This window comes from Pseudophryne corroboree, chromosome 4 (genome assembly GCF_028390025.1).
Source record: "Pseudophryne corroboree isolate aPseCor3 chromosome 4, aPseCor3.hap2, whole genome shotgun sequence".
Classification (NCBI taxonomy): domain Eukaryota; kingdom Metazoa; phylum Chordata; class Amphibia; order Anura; family Myobatrachidae; genus Pseudophryne; species Pseudophryne corroboree.
The window spans coordinates 222408573-222428668 of record NC_086447.1 but is presented as its reverse complement, the minus strand read 5'-3'; the positions used below and the strand labels follow the sequence as shown (position 1 = coordinate 222428668).

General features: G+C 45.4%; 1 protein-coding gene across 1 annotated transcript in view; it reads left to right on the top strand.

Annotated features, from left to right (window-relative positions):
- The window catches only part of CLSTN2 (calsyntenin 2), a 1340366-nt gene that overhangs the window by 1014567 nt on the left and 305703 nt on the right, over nucleotides 1-20096 (top strand). The window contains exon 5 of the mRNA XM_063915936.1: nucleotides 17756-17905. Coding sequence (XP_063772006.1) covers nucleotides 17756-17905 — 150 coding nt within the window. The remainder of the gene's footprint in view (nucleotides 1-17755; nucleotides 17906-20096) is intronic.

Sequence of the window (20096 nt, the reverse complement as noted above, 5' to 3'; positions counted from 1 at the left end):
CGTATTCTGGAAAGCGGTGATACAAAGCGTAGCCTGCCTAGGAAAGAGTTGGCGTTTGCGAGATGCTGCTACTGGTGCCGCCGCTGCTGTTCTTGCGGCGGGAGTCCATACATCTACCCAGTGGGCTGTCACAGTCATATAGTCCTGACCCTGCCCTGCTCCACTTGTCCACATGTCCGTGGTTAAGTGGACATTGGGTACAGCTGCATTTTTTAGGACACTGGTGACTCTTTTTCTGAGGTCTGTGTACATTTTCGGTATCGCCTGCCTAGAGAAATGGAACCTAGATGGTATTTGGTACCGGGGACACAGTACCTCCAACAAGTCTCTAGTTGGCTCTGCAGTAATGATGGATACCGGAACCACGTTTCTCACCACCCAGGATGCCAAGGCCTCAGTTATCCGCTTTGCAGTAGGATGACTGCTGTGATATTTCATCTTCCTCGCAAAGGACTGTTGAACAGTCAATTGCTTACTGGAAGTAGTACAAGTGGGCTTACGACTTCCCCTCTGGGATGACCATCGACTCCCAGCGGCAACAACAGCAGCGCCAGCAGCAGTAGGCGTTACACGCAAGGATGCATCGGAGGAATCCCAGGCAGGAGAGGACTCGTCAGAATTGCCAGTGACATGGCCTGCAGGACTATTGGCATTCCTGGGGAAGGAGGAAATTGACACTGAGGGAGTTGGTGGGGTGGTTTGCGTGAGCTTGGTTACAAGAGGAAGGGATTTACTGGTCAGTGGACTGCTTCCGCTGTCACCCAAAGTTTTTGAACTTGTCACTGACTTATTATGAATGCGCTGCAGGTGACGTATAAGGGAGGATGTTCCGAGGTGGTTAACGTCCTTACCCCTACTTATTACAGCTTGACAAAGGGAACACACGGCTTGACACCTGTTGTCCGCATTTCTGGTGAAATACCTCCACACCGAAGAGCTGATTTTTTTGGTATTTTCACCTGGCATGTCAACGGCCATATTCCTCCCACGGACAACAGGTGTCTCCCCGGGTGCCTGACTTAAACAAACCACCTCACCATCAGAATCCTCCTGGTCAATTTCCTCCCCAGCGCCAGCAACACCCATATCCTCCTCATCCTGGTGTACTTCAACACTGACATCTTCAATCTGACTATCAGGAACTGGACTGCGGGTGCTCCTTCCAGCACTTGCAGGGGGCGTGCAAATGGTGGAAGGCGCATGCTCTTCACGTCCAGTGTTGGGAAGGTCAGGCATCGCAACCGACACAATTGGACTCTCCTTGTGGATTTGGGATTTCAAAGAACGCACAGTTCTTTGCGGTGCTTTTGCCAGCTTGAGTCTTTTCAGTTTTCTAGCGAGAGGCTGAGTGCTTCCATCCTCATGTGAAGCTGAACCACTAGCCATGAACATAGGCCAGGGCCTCAGCCGTTCCTTGCCACTCCGTGTGGTAAATGGCATATTGGCAAGTTTACGCTTCTCCTCCGACAATTTTATTTTAGGTTTTGGAGTCCTTTTTTTACTGATATTTGGTGTTTTGGTTTTGACATGCTCTGTACTATGCCATTGGGCATCGGCCTTGGCAGACGACGTTGCTGGCATTTCATCGTCTCGGCCATGACTAGTGGCAGCAGCTTCAGCACGAGGTGGAAGTGGATCTTGATCTTTCCCTAATTTTGGAACCTCAACATTTTTGTTCTCCATATTTTAATAGGCACTACTAAAAGGCACCTCAGGTAAACAATGGAGATGGATGGATTGGATACTAGTATACAATTATGGACGGGCTGCCGAGTGCCGACACAGAGGTAGCCACAGCCGTGAACTACCGCACTGTACTGTGTCTGCTGCTAATATATAGACTGGTTGATAAAGAGATAGTATACTCGTAACTAGTATGTATGTATAAAGAAAGAAAAAAAAACCACGGTTAGGTGGTATATACAATTATGGACGGGCTGCCGAGTGCCGACACAGAGGTAGCCACAGCCGTGAACTACCGCACTGTACTGTGTCTGCTGCTAATATATAGACTGGTTGATAAAGAGATAGTATACTCGTAACTAGTATGTATGTATAAAGAAAGAAAAAAAAACCACGGTTAGGTGGTATATACAATTATGGACGGGCTGCCGAGTGCCGACACAGAGGTAGCCACAGCCGTGAACTACTGCACTGTACTGTGTCTGCTGCTAATATATAGACTGGTTTATAAAGAGATAGTATACTCGTAACTAGTATGTATGTATAAAGAAAGAAAAAAAAACCACGGTTAGGTGGTATATACAATTATGGACGGGCTGCCGAGTGCTGACACAGAGGTAGCCACAGCCGTGAACTACCGCACTGTACTGTGTCTGCTGCTAATATATAGACTGGTTGATAAAGAGATAGTATACTCGTAACTAGTATGTATGTATAAAGAAAGAAAAAAAAACCACGGTTAGGTGGTATATACAATTATGGACGGGCTGCCGAGTGCCGACACAGAGGTAGCCACAGCCGTGAACTACCGCACTGTACTGTGTCTGCTGCTAATATATAGACTGGTTGATAAAGAGATAGTATACTCGTAACTAGTATGTATGTATAAAGAAAGAAAAAAAAACCACGGTTAGGTGGTATATACAATTATGGACGGGCTGCCGAGTGCCGACACAGAGGTAGCCACAGCCGTGAACTACCGCACTGTACTGTGTCTGCTGCTAATATATAGACTGGTTGATAAAGAGATAGTATACTCGTAACTAGTATGTATGTATAAAGAAAGAAAAAAAAACCACGGTTAGGTGGTATATACAATTATGGACGGGCTGCCGAGTGCCGACACAGAGGTAGCCACAGCCGTGAACTACCGCACTGTACTGTGTCTGCTGCTAATATATAGACTGGTTGATAAAGAGATAGTATACTCGTAACTAGTATGTATGTATAAAGAAAGAAAAAAAAACCACGGTTAGGTGGTATATACAATTATGGACGGGCTGCCGAGTGCCGACACAGAGTTAGCCACAGCCGTGAACTACCGCACTGTACTGTGTCTGCTGCTAATATATAGACTGGTTGATAAAGAGATAGTATACTCGTAACTAGTATGTATGTATAAAGAAAGAAAAAAAACCACGGTTAGGTGGTATATACAATTATGGACGGGCTGCCGAGTGCCGACACAGAGGTAGCCACAGCCGTGAACTACCGCACTGTACTGTGTCTGCTGCTAATATATAGACTGGTTGATAAAGAGATAGTATACTCGTAACTAGTATGTATGTATAAAGAAAGAAAAAAAAACCACGGTTAGGTGGTATATACAATTATGGACGGGCTGCCGAGTGCCGACACAGAGGTAGCCACAGCCGTGAACTACCGCACTGTACTGTGTCTGCTGCTAATATAGACTGGTTGATAAAGAGATAGTATACTACTAATATTATATACTGGTGGTCAGGTCACTGGTCACTAGTCACACTGGCAGTGGCACTCCTGCAGCAAAAGTGTGCACTGTTTAATTTTAATATAATATTATGTACTCCTGGCTCCTGCTATAACCTATAACTGGCACTGCAGTAGTGCTCCCCAGTCTCCCCCACAATTATAAGCTGTGTGAGCTGAGCAGTCAGACAGATATATAATATATATAGATGATGCAGCACACTGGCCTGAGCCTGAGCAGTGCACACAGATATGGTATGTGACTGAGTCACTGTGTGCTGTGTATCGCTTTTTTCAGGCAGAGAACGGATTATAAATAAAAGTGGTGGTCAGTCACTGGTCACTATCAGCAAAACTCTGCACTGTACACTACTGAGTACTCCTAATGCTCCCCAAAATTAGTAAATCAAGTGTCTAAACGGAGAGGACGCCAGCCACGTCCTCTCCCTATCAATCTCAATGCACGTGTGAAAATGGCGGCGACGCGCGGCTCCTTATATAGAATCCGAGTCTCGCGATAGAATCCGAGCCTCGCGAGAATCCGACAGCGTCATGATGACGTTCGGGCGCGCTCGGGTTAACCGAGCAAGGCGGGAAGATCCGAGTCGCTCGGACCCGTGAAAAAAAACATGAAGTTCGGGCGGGTTCGGATTCAGAGAAACCGAACCCGCTCATCTCTAGTTCATATTCAAAGTGTCAATATCAGTTTATTATAAATGAGTGAAGTTTCTCAAACATGGGTCACTCCTTTATACTGTAATGCCATCATACATCATCACATTATCCTAAGTGAGCGTGTCCGCTGTACCCGTAGGTAGGGAACAACAGACGTTCTTTAAAAGGGTCTCCATATGCTATCCACAAACACAGACATGTATGAGTGGCCACTGGAAAGCTGGTTAGTGGTCTGGGAAGAAACCAACAAATTCATCTAAAACAATGGGAGAGTCCATACAAGGCAGATTGGGGCTATGCTGGATTTCTAAGGTGTCTTCTCAACAACACTGTCCTAAGATTTCCCCTAGTTTGTCTATGTTGTAAAACAGAGTCTTTTCTGCCCTGTGGCAGCTCCGTGTCTCTCACATGTGATATCATGCTGAGGGCACAGGGTTGCCGGGACTAGGGAGAAGAGCGATGTCCGGCACTTCCAAAGGTGCCACCCCTGGGTCTGTGACCTGTTGTAAACTGAGCAGTGAGACATACAGTAGATGCTGGTGTAGAGTTGAATGTAGGCCGGTTGCGTATCTTTCACTTTGCTCATACTCAAAAAATTGAGTGCACGTAAATGTGGCTATGCAGAGTCCTATACATTTATCCTTATGATGGGAGAGGTGTAAATGGGATAAGAAGAGGATGTTATGAGCCACGGCTGTGGCTCATTCCTGTTTTGCATGTCAGTTATGTATTTTATGTTATTCTTCTGTTAATTTTCCCCGTGGGTGTCATGGGGTGCTCGGAACTCACCCTTAAGGAGGGGATACTGTTATGAACCACAGGTAGTGGTTCATTCCTATTTTATGTTTATAAGTTGTTTCGCAGGCCAGGATTTCCCGTTGCTCTGTTTAAGAGTACTCTTGGTTGCTGCCGCTGGTGAGTCTGTGTAATTGCAGCTTGTTCTCATGTGTTCAGCCTCACCTGGCTGCTAATTGCATCTTGTCAGTTTGGAGTCATGCAACAGGGCAGCTGCATGAGATTATTAATTAGGCCTCTCTGTTATATGCTGGCTCAGTGCTATTCACAGACGCTGGTTGATATTTCTCGGTTTCCAGTCTGCTTGAGTTCTGAGCTTGTTCCTGCCAATTCCTGAGCTCCTGTGTAGCAGTGTCTGTCGACCTGCTTCCTGTGTCGATTCCTGTGTCAGTCCCTGTGTCGATTCCTGTGTCTGATCCCGTGTCCTGCCGTGAAGTGTTCCTGTACTTAGGTCCAGTGCCTTTGCCTGTGCCTGGTCAAGTTTCTGGCTTCTTGGTGTCCACCGGTCTGTCGTTTGGGATTCTGCCTGTCCTCCAGTTCTGAGAGTCTGTGTCAGCAGCATTGGGAGTTCCTGTCTGTTTGCCAGTATTCGTACCGGTTCCGTGAGTAGCGGCTCTGCCGCGTCCGTCGGCCTAGTCCGCTGTTTTCCGTTACTATTTCTGTCACTGGTGTTTTGCAGAGGGTTCTGCTTATGCTGTCACCGCCGGGACACAAGAGTATTGTGTCGGCGTGTGGTCAGCATTTCCTTTGTTGTTCTTTTCCTTTGGCGGCAAGCCGCACATACATTTAGTTTTAGGCTAGTTAGTAGCCCCTGGCTTTGGTTGTTTCAGTTAGAGGGCCCCTTGTTATCACCCTGTCTAGGTACACTCTTTGTCTCTCATTAAGACCTGAGGGGGCATCGAAGTTGGGCAGACGTAATCCGCCCTTCAAACGCGGCTGCCATGGGCTCAAGCAACCATAGTCTCGCAAGAGTGTACTGACAGCACGGGCGAGGCAACGGAGATAGGGCGCCAGGGGCTATTCCCTTTCCATTCCCCCTTTCCCAGCATTACGTCCTGGTGCTCTGGACTCACTTCATAACATCTCCCTTGTTCTGAGCACCAGGAACCTAACATTATCACCAGCCATACCACAAAAAAGAAATAAAACTTTTTTTCTTTCTTGGCCCAGTCCAGTGTCTAGTCTAGAATCCAGTCCTATCTACAATTCAGTGTGCAGAATCCAATCCGGTGTTTAGAATCCAGTCCTGTCTAGAATTCAGTGTGCAGAATCCAGTCCGGTGTTTAGAATCCAGTCCAGTGTTTAGAATCCAGTCCGGTGTTTAGAATCCAGTCCTGTGTTTAGAATCCAGTCCGGTGTTTAAAAAAGAAAAAAAGAAAAAAACAGTCTTGTTTTGTTTAGCAAAATTTAGTCCTGCCTTGTCTAGTCCTGCCTTGTCTAGTCTTGCCTTGTCTAGTCTTGCCTTGTCTTGTCTAGTTTTAAATCCTCCTATGTCTACTATGCAAGCCCTGCAGGCATCTCTCTCAGCCCTGAACTCTGCTTTCAGTGCTTTGAGACCAGAGCGACTAGAAGTTTTGCAGCAATCCTTAAAGCAACTGCAAAACCTTCTGACTAAAATCTTGCTCATCTTGCCAGAAGTCGTTGAGAGTACATCTATCTCTAAAGAGACTCTTGTTCACAGTATGGTGACAAGAGAATCCTCTGGTTTAATTGAAGAGAAAAGGTTTAAAAGTTTTCTGCGGCCCAGGCTCTCAGAAGAGGAGAGTCTGCGTCGCAGAAACTTAAACTTATGCCTATATTGTGGGGGTTTAGGCCACTATCTGCAGACCTGTGAGTTGCACAAGCCAAAGTGTGATGACGAGTCTTGCCCTCTGGCCAAGTTGAGTCAGGATACAAGACCTACTCCTGTCTCTACTGTGGCAGAGGTACTTGTCACACAACCAACACTAAAAAGCTCTCTGTCCTATAATTGGGGTCCTTGGGCAAGGGAGCCCCATTATAGATTCAGGAATCAAAAGAGAATGTTTCTCTCCTCTCTTGAGGTTCCTGTTGAAGCAGCGTTGCAAGCCCCTGGAGTGGTGCCCGATGCTCAGGTTCCTGGAGTGGTGCCCGATGCCCAGGTTCCTGGAGTGGTGCCCGATGCCCAGGTGCCTGGAGTGGTGCCCGATGCCCAGGTTCCTGGAGTGATGCCCGATGCCCAGGGTCCTGGAGTGGTGCCCATTGCCCAGGGTCCTGGAGAGGTGCCCGATGCTCAGGATCTTGGTGCGGTACCCAATGCCCAGAGTGCTGGAGCGGTGCCCGATGCCCAGAGTGCTGGAGCGGTGCCCGATGCCCAGAGTGCTGGAGCGGTGCCCGATGCCCAGAGTGCTGGAACGGTACCCGATGCCCAGAGCGCTGGAGCGGTACCCGATGCTGTAGCTTATAGAGGGACATCAAATATTATAGCTCAGGTTTCCATACCAGAAGGGGTCTCAGAAGCTGTTACCCCAGGTAGGGACTTGAAGAGCGCAACCCCAGAAAGGGTATCTAAAACCATAGTTCTAGAAGGGAACTCGAGAAGCAAAACCCCAGAAGGGATATTTGAAGTAATATCCCCAAGTGGGGTCTCGAGAGACGCAGCCTCTAAGAAGGGTCTAGAGGTCGCCTCCCCAGGAAAGAACTTAAGAGGCGTAGCATTAGTGGAGGTGCTGAAGGTTATAGCTTCAGCAAAAGTCCCGGAAGTCATAGTCCCGGGAGAAGTTTCGATAATTATCGACTCAGAGAGGGAGGCCGATGGCTCGGTCCCAGTGGGGGAGGCCGACGGCTCGGTCCCAGTAAAAGAATCCGAGGTGCTGACCCCAGCGGAGTTCCCGGAGGCCACTGCCCCAGCGGGGTTCCCGGAGGCCACTGCCCCAGCGGGGTTCCCGGAGGCCACTGCCCCAGCCGGGTTCCCGGAGGCCACTGCCCCAGCCGGGTTCCCGGAGGCCACTGCCCCAGCGGGGTTCCCGAAAGTCACTGCCCCGGGTGGGGTTCAGAAAGTCACTGCCCCGGGTGGGGTTCAGAAAGTCACTGCCCCGGGTGGGGTTCAGAAAGTCACTGCCCCGGGTGGGGTTCAGAGAGTCTCAGCCTCGAGTAAGGTCAATAGTGACCAGGTCCTAGCAAAGCACTCCAGTCAGTCAGATAGGAAGGAAACAGATCCTGACTATGATATCTCAACATCCATAATCTTTGATGGGGACTTAGCCCAATTTCTGGCGCTTTACAAACACTATTACATTATTATGTTGTCTAGACCATTTCTGGGCATCACTTCAGAGAACCTTGTGCTTTATCTGATTTATTCTTTTAGAGGAGAGCCTTTTGAGTGGGCGACCAGCCTAATGAAAGCTGAAGATCCCATTCTTCAGGATCCCCCAGCATTCAGTGATGCAATTATTAAAAGATATGGTTCCAAAGAAATTGGTTCAGGTTCCTCTAAGTCACCCGTCTTGTCTGCTGAGAGTCCACCAAATACTGTAAACTCGGCACAAGAGTCCCAGCCCGTTGTTTTGACTGCAGGATGTGCTTTTCTGACTTCTTCTTCTTCTAATAATAGTACTTTGCCAGAAAGTTCAGCTCCCAAGGGTAAGAAACCTGTCTCTGATTTGAACGCAGCCTTGCTGGGTGGTACCATCAGTTCAGACAATGTTTGGGGAATTACCTTGGTCAGACCTAAAGAGCTTTGTAAAAAGAAGAAGAAGAAACATAAATAATTTTTTGACTCTTACCTTGATAAAAAAAAAGAAAAAAAAGATTTTTTTTTCCTTATCTTGTGTCCAGTGGCCACCGTCAGGGGGAGGGCACTGTTACAAGCTGTGGTTGCAGCTTGTTTCTGTTTTCGTGTCTGTTAGACCAGTGTGTCAGGTTTTTTTTTGTATCCCTTGTTTTGGATAGTCTGTATTTTGACCCCTCCTCAAGGGGGGGGGTACTGTTAGGAGCCACGGCTGTGGCTCATTCCTGTTTTGCATGTCAGTTAGGTATTTTATGTTATTCTTCTGTTCATGTTCCCCGTGGGTGTCATGGGGTGCTCGGAACTCACCCTTAAGGAGGAGATACTGTTATGAACCACAGGTAGTGGTTCATTCCTATTTTATGTTTATAAGTTGTTTCGCAGGCCAGGATTTCCCGTTGCTCTGTTTAAGAGTACTCTTGGTTGCTGCTGCTGGTGAGTCTGTGTAATTGCAGCTTGTGCTCATGTGTTCAGCCTCACCTGGCTGCTAATTGCATCTTGTCAGTTTGGAGTCATGCAACAGGGCAGCTGCATGAGATTATTAATTAGGCCTCTCTGTTATATGCTGGCTCAGTGCTATTCACAGACGCTGGTGATATTTCTTGGTTTCCAGTCTGCTTGAGTTCTGAGCTTGTTCCTGCTAATTCCTGAGCTCCTGTGTAGCAGTGTCTGTCGACCTGCTTCCTGTGTCGATTCCTGTGTCAGTCCCTGTGTCGATTCCTGTGTCTGATCCCGTGTCCTGCCGTGAAGTGTTCCTGTACTTAGGTCCAGTGCCTTTGCCTGTGCCTGGTCAAGTTTCTGGCTTCTTGGTGTCCACCGGTCTGTCGTTTGGGATTCTGCCTGTCCTCCAGTTCTGAGAGTCTGTGTCAGCAGCATTGGGAGTTCCTGTCCGTTTGCCAGTATTCGTGCCGGTTCCGTGAGTAGCGGCTCTGCCGCGTCCGTCGGCCTAGGCCGCTGTTTTCCATTATTATTTCTGTCACTGGTGTTTTGCAGAGGGTTCTGCTTATGCTGTCACCGCCGGGACACAAGAGTATTGTGTCGGCGTGTGGTCAGCATTTCCTTTGTTGTTCTTTTCCTTTGGCGGCAAGCCGCACATACATTTAGTTTTAGGCTAGTTAGTAGCCCCTGGCTTTGGTTGTTTCAGTTAGAGGGCCCCTTGTTATCACCCTGTCTCGGTACACTCTTTGTCTCTCATTAAGACCTGAGGGGGCATCGAAGTTGGGCAGACGTAATCCGCCCTTCAAACGCGGCTGCCATGGGCTCAAGCAACCATAGTCTCGCAAGAGTGTACTGACAGCACGGGCGAGACAACGGAGATAGGGCACCAGGGGCTATTCCCTTTCCATTCCCCCTTTCCCAGCATTACGTCCTGGTGCTCTGGACTCACTTCATAACATCTCCCTTGTTCTGAGCACCAGGAACCTAACAGAGGATCAGTGAGGGTATGTTTATGCTGGCCATACATGGATGGAATGTACCTCTTAGGAGGTGTATCTTTAATTCCTGCTATAGAGAGGTGGTAATATGCTACCTATGCAGTTGCGCATGCAGCTCCAGTGTGTCTAAAAGGTGAAATACACTTTTTTTGTGAGAATGTTTCTTTTTAGTAACTTATTCCCATTTTACATCTCTGTATCTACCCCAAAGTGTATCCTCTTAATTTTGAATGATGCATAGGACAAGCTTAAAATTACAAAAAGTAAAAGAATACAGTACATAGAGAGGCACAAAGATGACAATTAAAAAAAAACACCTCTATACAAGGGCGTAGCCAGAACTTTGTGGGCCCTATAGCAACATTTTGAAGGGCTCCTGTCCCCATGCTTCTAGAGAGATACTTCTCTGCAGCAGTTGTTAATTTTATGCCTTATAATAGTGCCTTAGTTCATTTTCTGAACCATAGTAGTGCCTTTTTTAATGTTTTGCCCCATGATAGTGCCCTAGTTTCTTTTATGAATCACAGATATATTGCAAGCTCCAAGGAAAAAGTTTGAAAGAATCCCTACATGCCACCCAATGGTGAAAAATGTATATAACACATGTAACTGTGACAGGGAAGGTGGCCCCTCTCAGCTCTGGGCACTTGTAGCACAGACAGGTGTGTAGGCAGAGACCAAGACTCTCTAGTCTGTACTGTTTGAGGTGAGAGTAAAGAGTGTGTTCGGTGAGCTTGAGAAACTGAAGTTGCATCCAGTGCTTGCAGGGGTATTCCCTGCAGGTTTTCCCCAGGGGGATGGATCCTCCTGGGGGACAGGGCTCCCAGCACTCACCCTGTGGTACTGGTTCTAAAGTACCCAGAACCAAAACTACTGGTGTCCAGACAACTTGTGCGACTGGCCAGTCTGGTGTATCAGGAAGCAGAACGAGCAGCTTGAGAGTCAGCAGCAACACCCAGCATGGCTTCAGTAAAGAAACAGTCGCAGCTATCCCTCCCTATGCCGCAGAGTGCTCTCCTGTGTGATGGAACAAAGGATGGAGCAGTAGTGAAAGCTACCTGCCCTGCTGGCACGGCTCCAGCAGGGCAGCTGGAGCCACAGTTGGATACCCCCAAACTGTACCCAAGTACTACCCTGCATGAAGTAATGCAGGCTGGAGTGGCAGCAGCTGCTGTCTGGCCAGTGGGGAGTGAAGAGGGGGGGAGGTGAAGCCTTTAGATTCCTTGGAGAATGTACCTGGGTCCCCAGGTGACACCAGGGATGAAGAAGAGGAGGAGGAGGAAGAGTCCTTTGACAGCTTCTCTATAGAAGACCTGCAGAAAGAAGCCAGGTGTAAATAGTCTAGAATTGCTGATAAAAAGAAAAAAGAAATACCTGCTACAAGTGGGAAATAACTGTGCTAAAGGAGTCAATTGAAACTCTTCAACCCTGGAAAGGGTTAAAACCCTGCAAATTAAAGGAGAAGCGGCTGGAGAGAAAGGAGAAGCAGATGCAGGCAGCAGTGAAGGGGTTACCTGATTATGATGGAGCTCAGCTGTTACCTGTGGCCAGTATTTCCAGCAAGTGTATAGAGGCTGTCTGTGCACTTGAAAGTGATTCCAGCTCATCATCCCATGTGCAGATGTCTGCTGAGCTGCAGGGAGAAGCAACAACTGAGAGTGTCAGTCCTTCTGGTAGCAGACAATGCAGAGGTCACCATAAAAGTTACACTGTCTTGTCCAGCTCAGGGTGTCTCTGCTACTTATGATTTCCCTACAGCATTTGTTAATGAGTGTATGCAGATTTCCCCAGCAGCAGTGCCTCAGCATGTGATGGGTTAGCAGACAAAACTGAGGAGACTGTTTCTAACATTATACATAATCTTCTCACACTGATAGTAACTTAGAGCAACCTTGTAACACTGAGCAAGGGATGCCGGTCTTAGAGAGAAACACTTTGTCTGAGGGGCAGTAAAGAAGTGATTCAGGCTGTGTATGGCCAGTTGGATGCTCCAGCCAGGTTAAAAGCTGCAGCTGAATTAATCAGTATTAAAAAAAGGAGACGTGAAGTTACAAATGTAGATAATGGGGTAAATTTAAAAAGGTGGGATATTTTTAGAACTGGTGATGTTGCCCATGGCAACCAATCAGATTCTACTTACCATTTATCTAGCTGCTTCTAGCAGATAATAGATATAATCTGATTGGTTGCTATGGGCAACATCACCAGTTCTAAAAATCTCCCACCTTAGTAAATTTACCCCAATGTGTCTAAATATGTAAGTAATAATGATGATGCAAATAAGCAAACTGTTCCGGGCACAAGGTCCTATGCTAGCATGGTGAATGCAAAGGTACCCCCAACAGCACTTACTTCTGGTCAAATTACTAAGAAGAGAAATCTATTGCAATTTAAATGAGCAGGGAGAGGTGAAGTCCCAACAATAGAGATCTTTTTAGAGATGATTTTCAGCCTGGGCTTCCATACTTCGGATCTGTATGCCTGTATCCATCCAGTCAAAGCACCTGACTTCGATGTGAGCTTCCTATACTATCAAGGCTTACAGACCTTTTGGATGAAGTGGCAGGTATGCAGATCCCAAGCACCATATAGCAACTATAGAATTAATTTAGTGACCAAGCAGGATAAGGTTAAAATAACAATATTAGTTCAAAATAAGTTCATTCCTGCCCAGGACATTTTGTTCTGGCTGTCCAGATTCTGCACTGTACAATCTAACTTAATAAAGGTTGGTTTCACAATAGGAGTCTGGGGAGGTGCATGGTCTGCTATGGTTCTGTTAAAAAGTACGGATAAAGGTTTCTTGCATATTCCCCCTGCGGCCCATATCAGTCGAGACTGAGTCCAGTGCTTCTACCCTTGGCAGGCATGCACCTGCTTCAGATGTGGAGATTTTCGCCACTTGAGTGGCGAATATAATGTCACCAAATGCACACTCTGTGGAAAAGTTGGACATGTTAAATGTAACTTATGTGGGGAGGATGGTCACCCTTACAGTCGTTGCCCAAGGGCAAGCCTTAATATGGAGAATGAACGAGAACAGAGGGAGGAAGCTGCAAGGAAAGAGAAAGATGGTCCAGTAAAGGAAATTGTCTTTGTAGGTGTTCAAACCAGGGCTGCTAAAAAAAATGGAAGACAGATACATTTCAAAAGGAAAATAGAGGGAAGAGTAAAAAGAAGGTTGACATTGATGAATTAGTCCTCTCCAATAGATTTGATGCCTTTTCCACTGATGAATTACAGGAGACGGGGTAGTAATAAATGGTAAAGATTTAGTTTTTGTCTCCAAGGTTAGTAAGAGGAAGGCAAAGCAGGGGGAGAAAGCTTCAGTAAGAAGGAAACATGTAGGGAGAGTAATGGAGAAGAAGGATTAGAGTGGGATTCAGTAGGCACAGATTTAGGGGATGAAGCGGTGACTGGAGATTCTAAGGACTGCCTTGTTCAGGAGATGGTAATAGAGGAAACACCACAGGTAGAGGAGCAGGAAGAGATTGAGATAGATTCCTCAGGTTCAGTAATTTCACCAAGAGGGGCCCCTGCAGGTGATCTGTTGGGGGTTCCAGGTTTGACACCTAGGTCAGAGCGCAAACCACCAGATCCTGGACCCTCACAAAGTAAGGGTGGCCTGTCCCAAAATTCATGCAATGGTGATGGCATGCAGGGTGCCATGGGAAGGGGGAAACCTCTCTCAAATGGAAAGATACTAGATGATCTAGGTCTTCAAGTAAGGTGTTTGGGAAGAATGTAAAGGAAAAGTTAGCAGGGTCCTGCTTCTATAACCCAATGACAAATGGATCCCCAACCCGTACAATGAGCCATCATCAATGTGGCTTCCGTAGTTTCTGAGCGAACTCGTTTTATGGCCTTTGATTTTTTCAATACAGTTGAGATTGATTTTTTGTTTTTACAAGATATTAGAATTAGTAGGTTGGACATCCTCCACAAGGCGAAAAAGGATTTGAGGCGTGGGCCTTCCTACTGGTCTCTTGCAGCCCAGCAGTACAGTGGGGTGGCAGTGCTTCTTACTGGCATGGTAACCGTGCACAGGGTTATAGAACTACAGGCTGGTAGGTGTATGATCTTAGATGTCAACCTGAGGGGACATGACCTGAGGCTCATTAATATTTATGGGCCACAGTCAAAATGGGACATGAAACATCTCTTCAGGGAAATAAAACCATTCCTTTTTACAGCTCAGCAGATTGGGCCAAAAGACAGGGGAGGTTCAAAGACAGCCCTGGGCTATGACTCTAATTTTTTAGTTAGTATGATTAGACAGGCAGGTTTGGTGGATGTGCACGTTCACCATTCTCCAGACCTCACAGGTTACACTTTCTTTAGTGGTAGTGGTAGTCATAGATCTAGGAGAGATAGGTTTTTTATTAGAGACCTCAAAAACTTTGCCTCCAGAGGTAAAGCCAGTAGAGTTCTCTGATCAAGTTTTTCTCTGTCATTTTGAATGCCTCAGAAGCTGCTCAGAAGGGGCGGGGCCTATGGCAACTGAATTCTGAGCTCCTAAAAGAGGAAAAGATTAGACAATCCTTTAGAGACTTCTTTCAATCTCAGGAAACATGTTTGGAGGCTGGATGGAGTAGATCTGAGTGGTGGGAAGAAATTAAAAAGAGAACTTAGAGATTCTTCAAGAGGTTGGTAGCAAAAAAGAACTTGATAAAGTGAAATATCTACCAGAGTTTGAGAAGTATATTAGATTTCTTGATTTCTGAGTGTGGAGATAGTGGGGAAATCTCCAGAGTGAAGGCTCAGATGAAGGAATATCAGTATAACCAGCTGGATTCTTTGATTTTGAAGAGGGATTTTGGCAAATACCACTAGCCTGATCCTTAACAGAATTGTGGAAGATCAGTTGAGATGAAGGAGGTAAGGGGTCTTTATGACAAACAGGGTGTTCTTCGTGAGGATCAGGAAGGCATCTTGGGAGTCATTAGATCCTATTACTCCGATCTTTTGTCTGAGCAGCCTGGACTTTCTAATCCAGATGCCTCGATTGAAACCTTGGGCAGGGATATGACTGCAGAGGAAGTTAAGATGCCAGTTGATAAATTAAATTGTAAGAAATGCCCAGGCCCAGATGGTTTAACATCTGTGTTTTATCAAGTATTTGCAGACCTCTTGATTCCTCGCCTAGTAGAAGTATATAATGAGTGCCTGGGTGAGGGAACCTTCCCTCCTTCTATGAGGATATCTGCCCTCATATTACCTCATATTACTGTCAAAGGGGAAAGATCCATCTTGTATTGAGAACTGGCACCCCATTGCCCTTCTCAATACAGATAAAAAGATTTTGTCAAAAGTACTTTTCAACAGATTGTCAGAATTTTCAGAACAACTGCTTTACCCCTCTCAGCACTGTACGGTGAAGGGCCGAAGCACTTTTAATGCTGTCCTTGGTGTCCGGGAGGCCATAGAGCAGTGCCATGCTGAGAAATGGGGAGAATACTTGCTGGCTTTAGATCAGTCTAAGGCTTTTGACCGAGTAATCCATGAGTACCTATGGGCCCTACTTGAAAGGTATGGTTTTCCAGTCAGGGTGGTGAATTGGCTCAGAACAATATACAGTCAGACCGAAAGCTTCCCGCTTGTTAACGGTTGGGTGGGCCCTGCTTTTGAGGTGAGCTCTGGAGTTCGTCAGGGTTGTCCCCTGAGAACCCTTCTGTATGTATTTGTGATTGACCCCTTCATAAGGAGGGTAGAGAATGGTACAGTGGGAGGGGTGCAGCGGGACATGGTGTTCCCTTTTAAGATGGTGGTTTACACAGATGATGTCACAGTGGTTCTGTCATCAGTGGCAGAGGCACGTGATGTGGAAGAGCTCATCTGTGAATGCTCTGTAGCCTCATGCTCTACGGTAAACCAAGAGAAATGTGAAGCTATCTGGTTGGGGGAGGAAGGGGAAAAATTTCCTCTTCCGGGCAGCCTCCTCCGGGCCAGTCCTTAGATAAAGATTCAAGGTATTTGTTTTGACCATGGCGATTAGGCCACTCTAAATTGTTTGAGGTGTATGAAGAATGCTGTCAAGAAAGTGGAGTGCTGGAAGAGATGTAAATTCTCTTTCAGGGAAAGGGTGGACTTGTGCAAAACTTACCTGATCCCATTCTTTTTATATGTCAGCTGTATGTGCTTTTTGCCTCAATCTTTATGGGTCAGAGTGAACTCCTTGTTTTTCCTTTTATTTTGGGGAAACAGGATGAATCTAATCAAGAGAGGTATTACTTACAAGTTGAGGAAAGACGGGGGGGCTGGCATGATCAACCCTGTTGTCTTTTTTGTTACAACTTTTTTTAAAACTCAGTTTTGGGAGTTTATTGTTTGAAACTCCTCCTCGGTGGGCAAGTGGGTCTGGGTGTACCCCTTTCTCAAACTTTGGTTAGGTGATGACCAAGTGATGAATCCTCAGATTCAGAAAGGGTACCTTCCGAGTTACGTTGTCCACAGTTTGAAGGTGACAAAGGGTGAAGTGGGTGAAGTCAAAAGCCTTTCTAGAAAGGAGTTGGAGGAGAGGATTTTGCGAACCCACTTTCATGTTCCGCTGTAACTAAGAGACTGCCCAGGTGATGTTGCTTCTGCTTGATTGGCTCTCATAAATTCATAGAGGATACCATTGAAGTTTAGAGACATTGCTTGGCTTTCTTTCCATGGGAATCTTTACATGAAGGGAAACATGATGTGGAGAAATGCCAATGATCGTGGTTGTCCAAAGGATGAATATTTAGGGGAGGTGGAGACAATGGACCATTTCTTGATGAAGTGCCCTTTTAATGTAACCGTTTACAAGAGAGTTTCAGGAGCTTTGGGTATCCCGTGCCTTCGGAGCTTAGTTACCCAGAGTGGGCATATACAGCATTTAAAAGATATGGTGTATTTAATTTGACCACAATTTATTTAGTCAGTTTAGTAGTTAGATATCACACATGGATGGCACGGTGTCAAGTTTCCCTAAACAATAAAATCCTTCCTTGTGAAGTGGTGGTGGATTTGATTCTGCACGAGGTGGAGAGGATGATGGTTCTAGACAGGAAAAGGGTGGATGCTGTCAAGTGGTCCAATTGGTGGGGCCACCTGAAACTCCCTTGAGTGGGTGGCCGAAATCCTTTTTCTAAGTCTAGCTGGAACTTTTTCTATCCTTCCACATCCCATAGATTTTTGTGATATTGCTATTTGATGGAACAGGTTTTGCATAGGTCTAAAAAGCTTTGCTCAGTTTTCCTTTACAAAATGTGTAAATACTGGGATAATAATATGAAGTTTTGTTTTTTTGTACATATTTATTTATTTTGATGTTTTTTCTTGGTATGTTGCGGACTGCATTTAATTTATGTTATATTATGTTTCATGATGTGATCTACTATTATTTATTGTATTGTATTGTTTTGTATTGTATTGTATTATATTATATTGTAAATATTGTAATATAAGTTGCAAGTTCAATAAATGGGAGCATTCCCTCTCCCCTCTGGGCCCCATAGCAGCTGCACTACCTGCACCTATGGTAGCTACGGCCTTGCCTTTATAGTTTGATCAGCATTATGATTAAGTAGTGTACAGTATAGCATGTCTGAACTATCTACACTACATAGGATATCATAAAGTAATATATCTGATCAACACAACATTACAGAAGTAGTGAGGCGAATTATAAATAATTATTGTGTTGTTGTTTTTCTTCTTCAAGGTAACATCAGGAACACAGAGAAGCTAAGCTATGATAAGCAGCGCCAATATGAGATTAAAGTTACTGCCTATGACTGCGGCCAGAAACACACAGCAGAAGAGGTCACTGTGAAAGTGGATGTAAAACCAGTGTGCAAACCGGGGTGGCAAGGTAAGAAACCTTTCTCTGCCTTTTTGTCATACCGCTTACTAATGTTTCTCTTCTACAGAGCCATTTATTGCTGATTTCCCAACGCTGATCAACATCAGTATCCTAAAATCCCTGGCTTCTCAGTTCTCACAGGCAGATAAGTGCTGATGTTGGTCTGTGACCTTACAGCTTGTGATGACTCCTGCTGTCTCACACTGCAGAAGACACTTAATACTGTTGCACTTCTACAAACACAAGAAGTGTCTCCTGATGAGTGTAAACGAAAACATCAGGGCATTATACTTAATTCATACTGAAAGTCTAAACATTAATTCAAAGTGAATACATAGTAATACAGTATATCTCGCCAGTGGATTATAGATTGTTGCTTCAGCAACAGTACTGATGTCATTGCTTATATCTGAAGAGCAGCAATGTGACTCCCTCTAAGTCCCTTGTGTCACATGACTCATGTTATAGGTGTTCCATGAGGAATTTATAATGAGGGGAGGGGTCCTTGGGTGCACACCGGTAATGAGAGGTGTGACCCTTTGAGACCTTTCATTAGAACTGCATACAAAGAAAAAGGTTGCAGGTGCACAATTCAGACATTACCAATTTATTAATAATAATCTTTGCAATAAAATTTTGCATTTTAAGCGAGGTTCTTCGCATAGTTATGGCCATAAGTAACGGCTTGCCCACCATGTCCACGTGACCTCATTAGTCGGGCAAGTCCCTAACATTTTGGGGGGTACAAATCTAGGGTGCGGGACCCCCCAAAAATGAAGCAGCTGAGTGACCCCAGGGCAACACAAAAGTGAAAAAATATATAGTGAAAAAGTGAAAATAGGTTAGTGAGGGAGGCTGCTGAAAAGAGCAGGGGTAAATTAGTGAGAGATAAAGTAGTGAGAGGTAAAGTGGTGAGAGGTAAAGTAGTGAAAAGTGAAGGAAGGAAATTTATTACATTGAAACAAAACACACGATAGGGATGAAAGTAAATATGAAAATAAGTGTTAATATGTGTTGCTCCTGAGGCAAAACAGCCACAACAGTCCAGGGGGACCCACACCCCAGAAATGCACCCCCATCTGATAATCCAATATACATTTGTGCAGGACTCACCTTGCTCTGCATGCAGTCTAAGAAATGTCAGGAACCTAATTAAAACCAATATATAGGACAGGATTATCAGATGGGGGTGCATTTCCGGGGTGTGGGTCCCCCTGGACTGTTGTGGCTGTTTTGCCTCAGGAGCAACACATATTAACACTTATTTTCATATTTGCTTTCATCCCTATCGTGTGTTTTGTTTCAATGTAATTCAATTCCTTCCTTCACTTTTCACTACTTTACCTCTCACCACTTTACCTCTCACTTCTTTATCTCTCACTAATTTACCCCTGCTCTTTTCAGCAGCCTCCCTCACTAACCTACAATATTTTCACTTTTTCACTATATATTTTTTCACTTTTGTGCTGCCCGGGGGTCACTCAGCTGCTTCATTTTTGGGGGGTCCCACACCCTATATTTGTACTCCCCAAAATGTTAGGGACTTGCCTGACTAATGAGGTCACCTGGACGTGGTGGGCAAGCCGTTACTTATGGCATACTTGCCTACCTGACCCTCTCCATGAGGGAGAAAATGCTCTGTTCCTGGACTTTCTGGGTAATGTATGATTGCCATCACCTGTGGTGAGCTAGTTAATTGATAAGAAAGGTGTTTCGCCACAGGTGATGGCAATCATACATTACCAGGAAAGTCCAGGAACAGAGTATTTCCTCCCTCATGGAGAGGGTCAGGTAGGCAAGTATGACTTATGGTCATAACTATGTGAAGACCCTCGCTTAAAATGCAAAATTTTATTGCAATGATTATTATTAATAAATTGGTAATGTTTGAATTGTGCACCTGCAACCTTTTTCTTATGGAGTTTATAATGATCAAGGAAAATAAAACACACCGGGATAAAGTAATATGAAGCAAATTACAAATGTAAAGTTTAGAAACATTCTTATTATTTATTTATTGATATAGCGTCACCTGTTACGTAGCACTGTACTTTGGAAATATTTGTCATTAACATTAATCCCTGACACACTAAACATTAATCCCTGACACACTAAACATTAATCCCTGACACACTAGAGAACATTTTAGTAAGTAGACAATTAACCTACCAGTATGTTTTTGGGATAAGGGAGGAAAGTC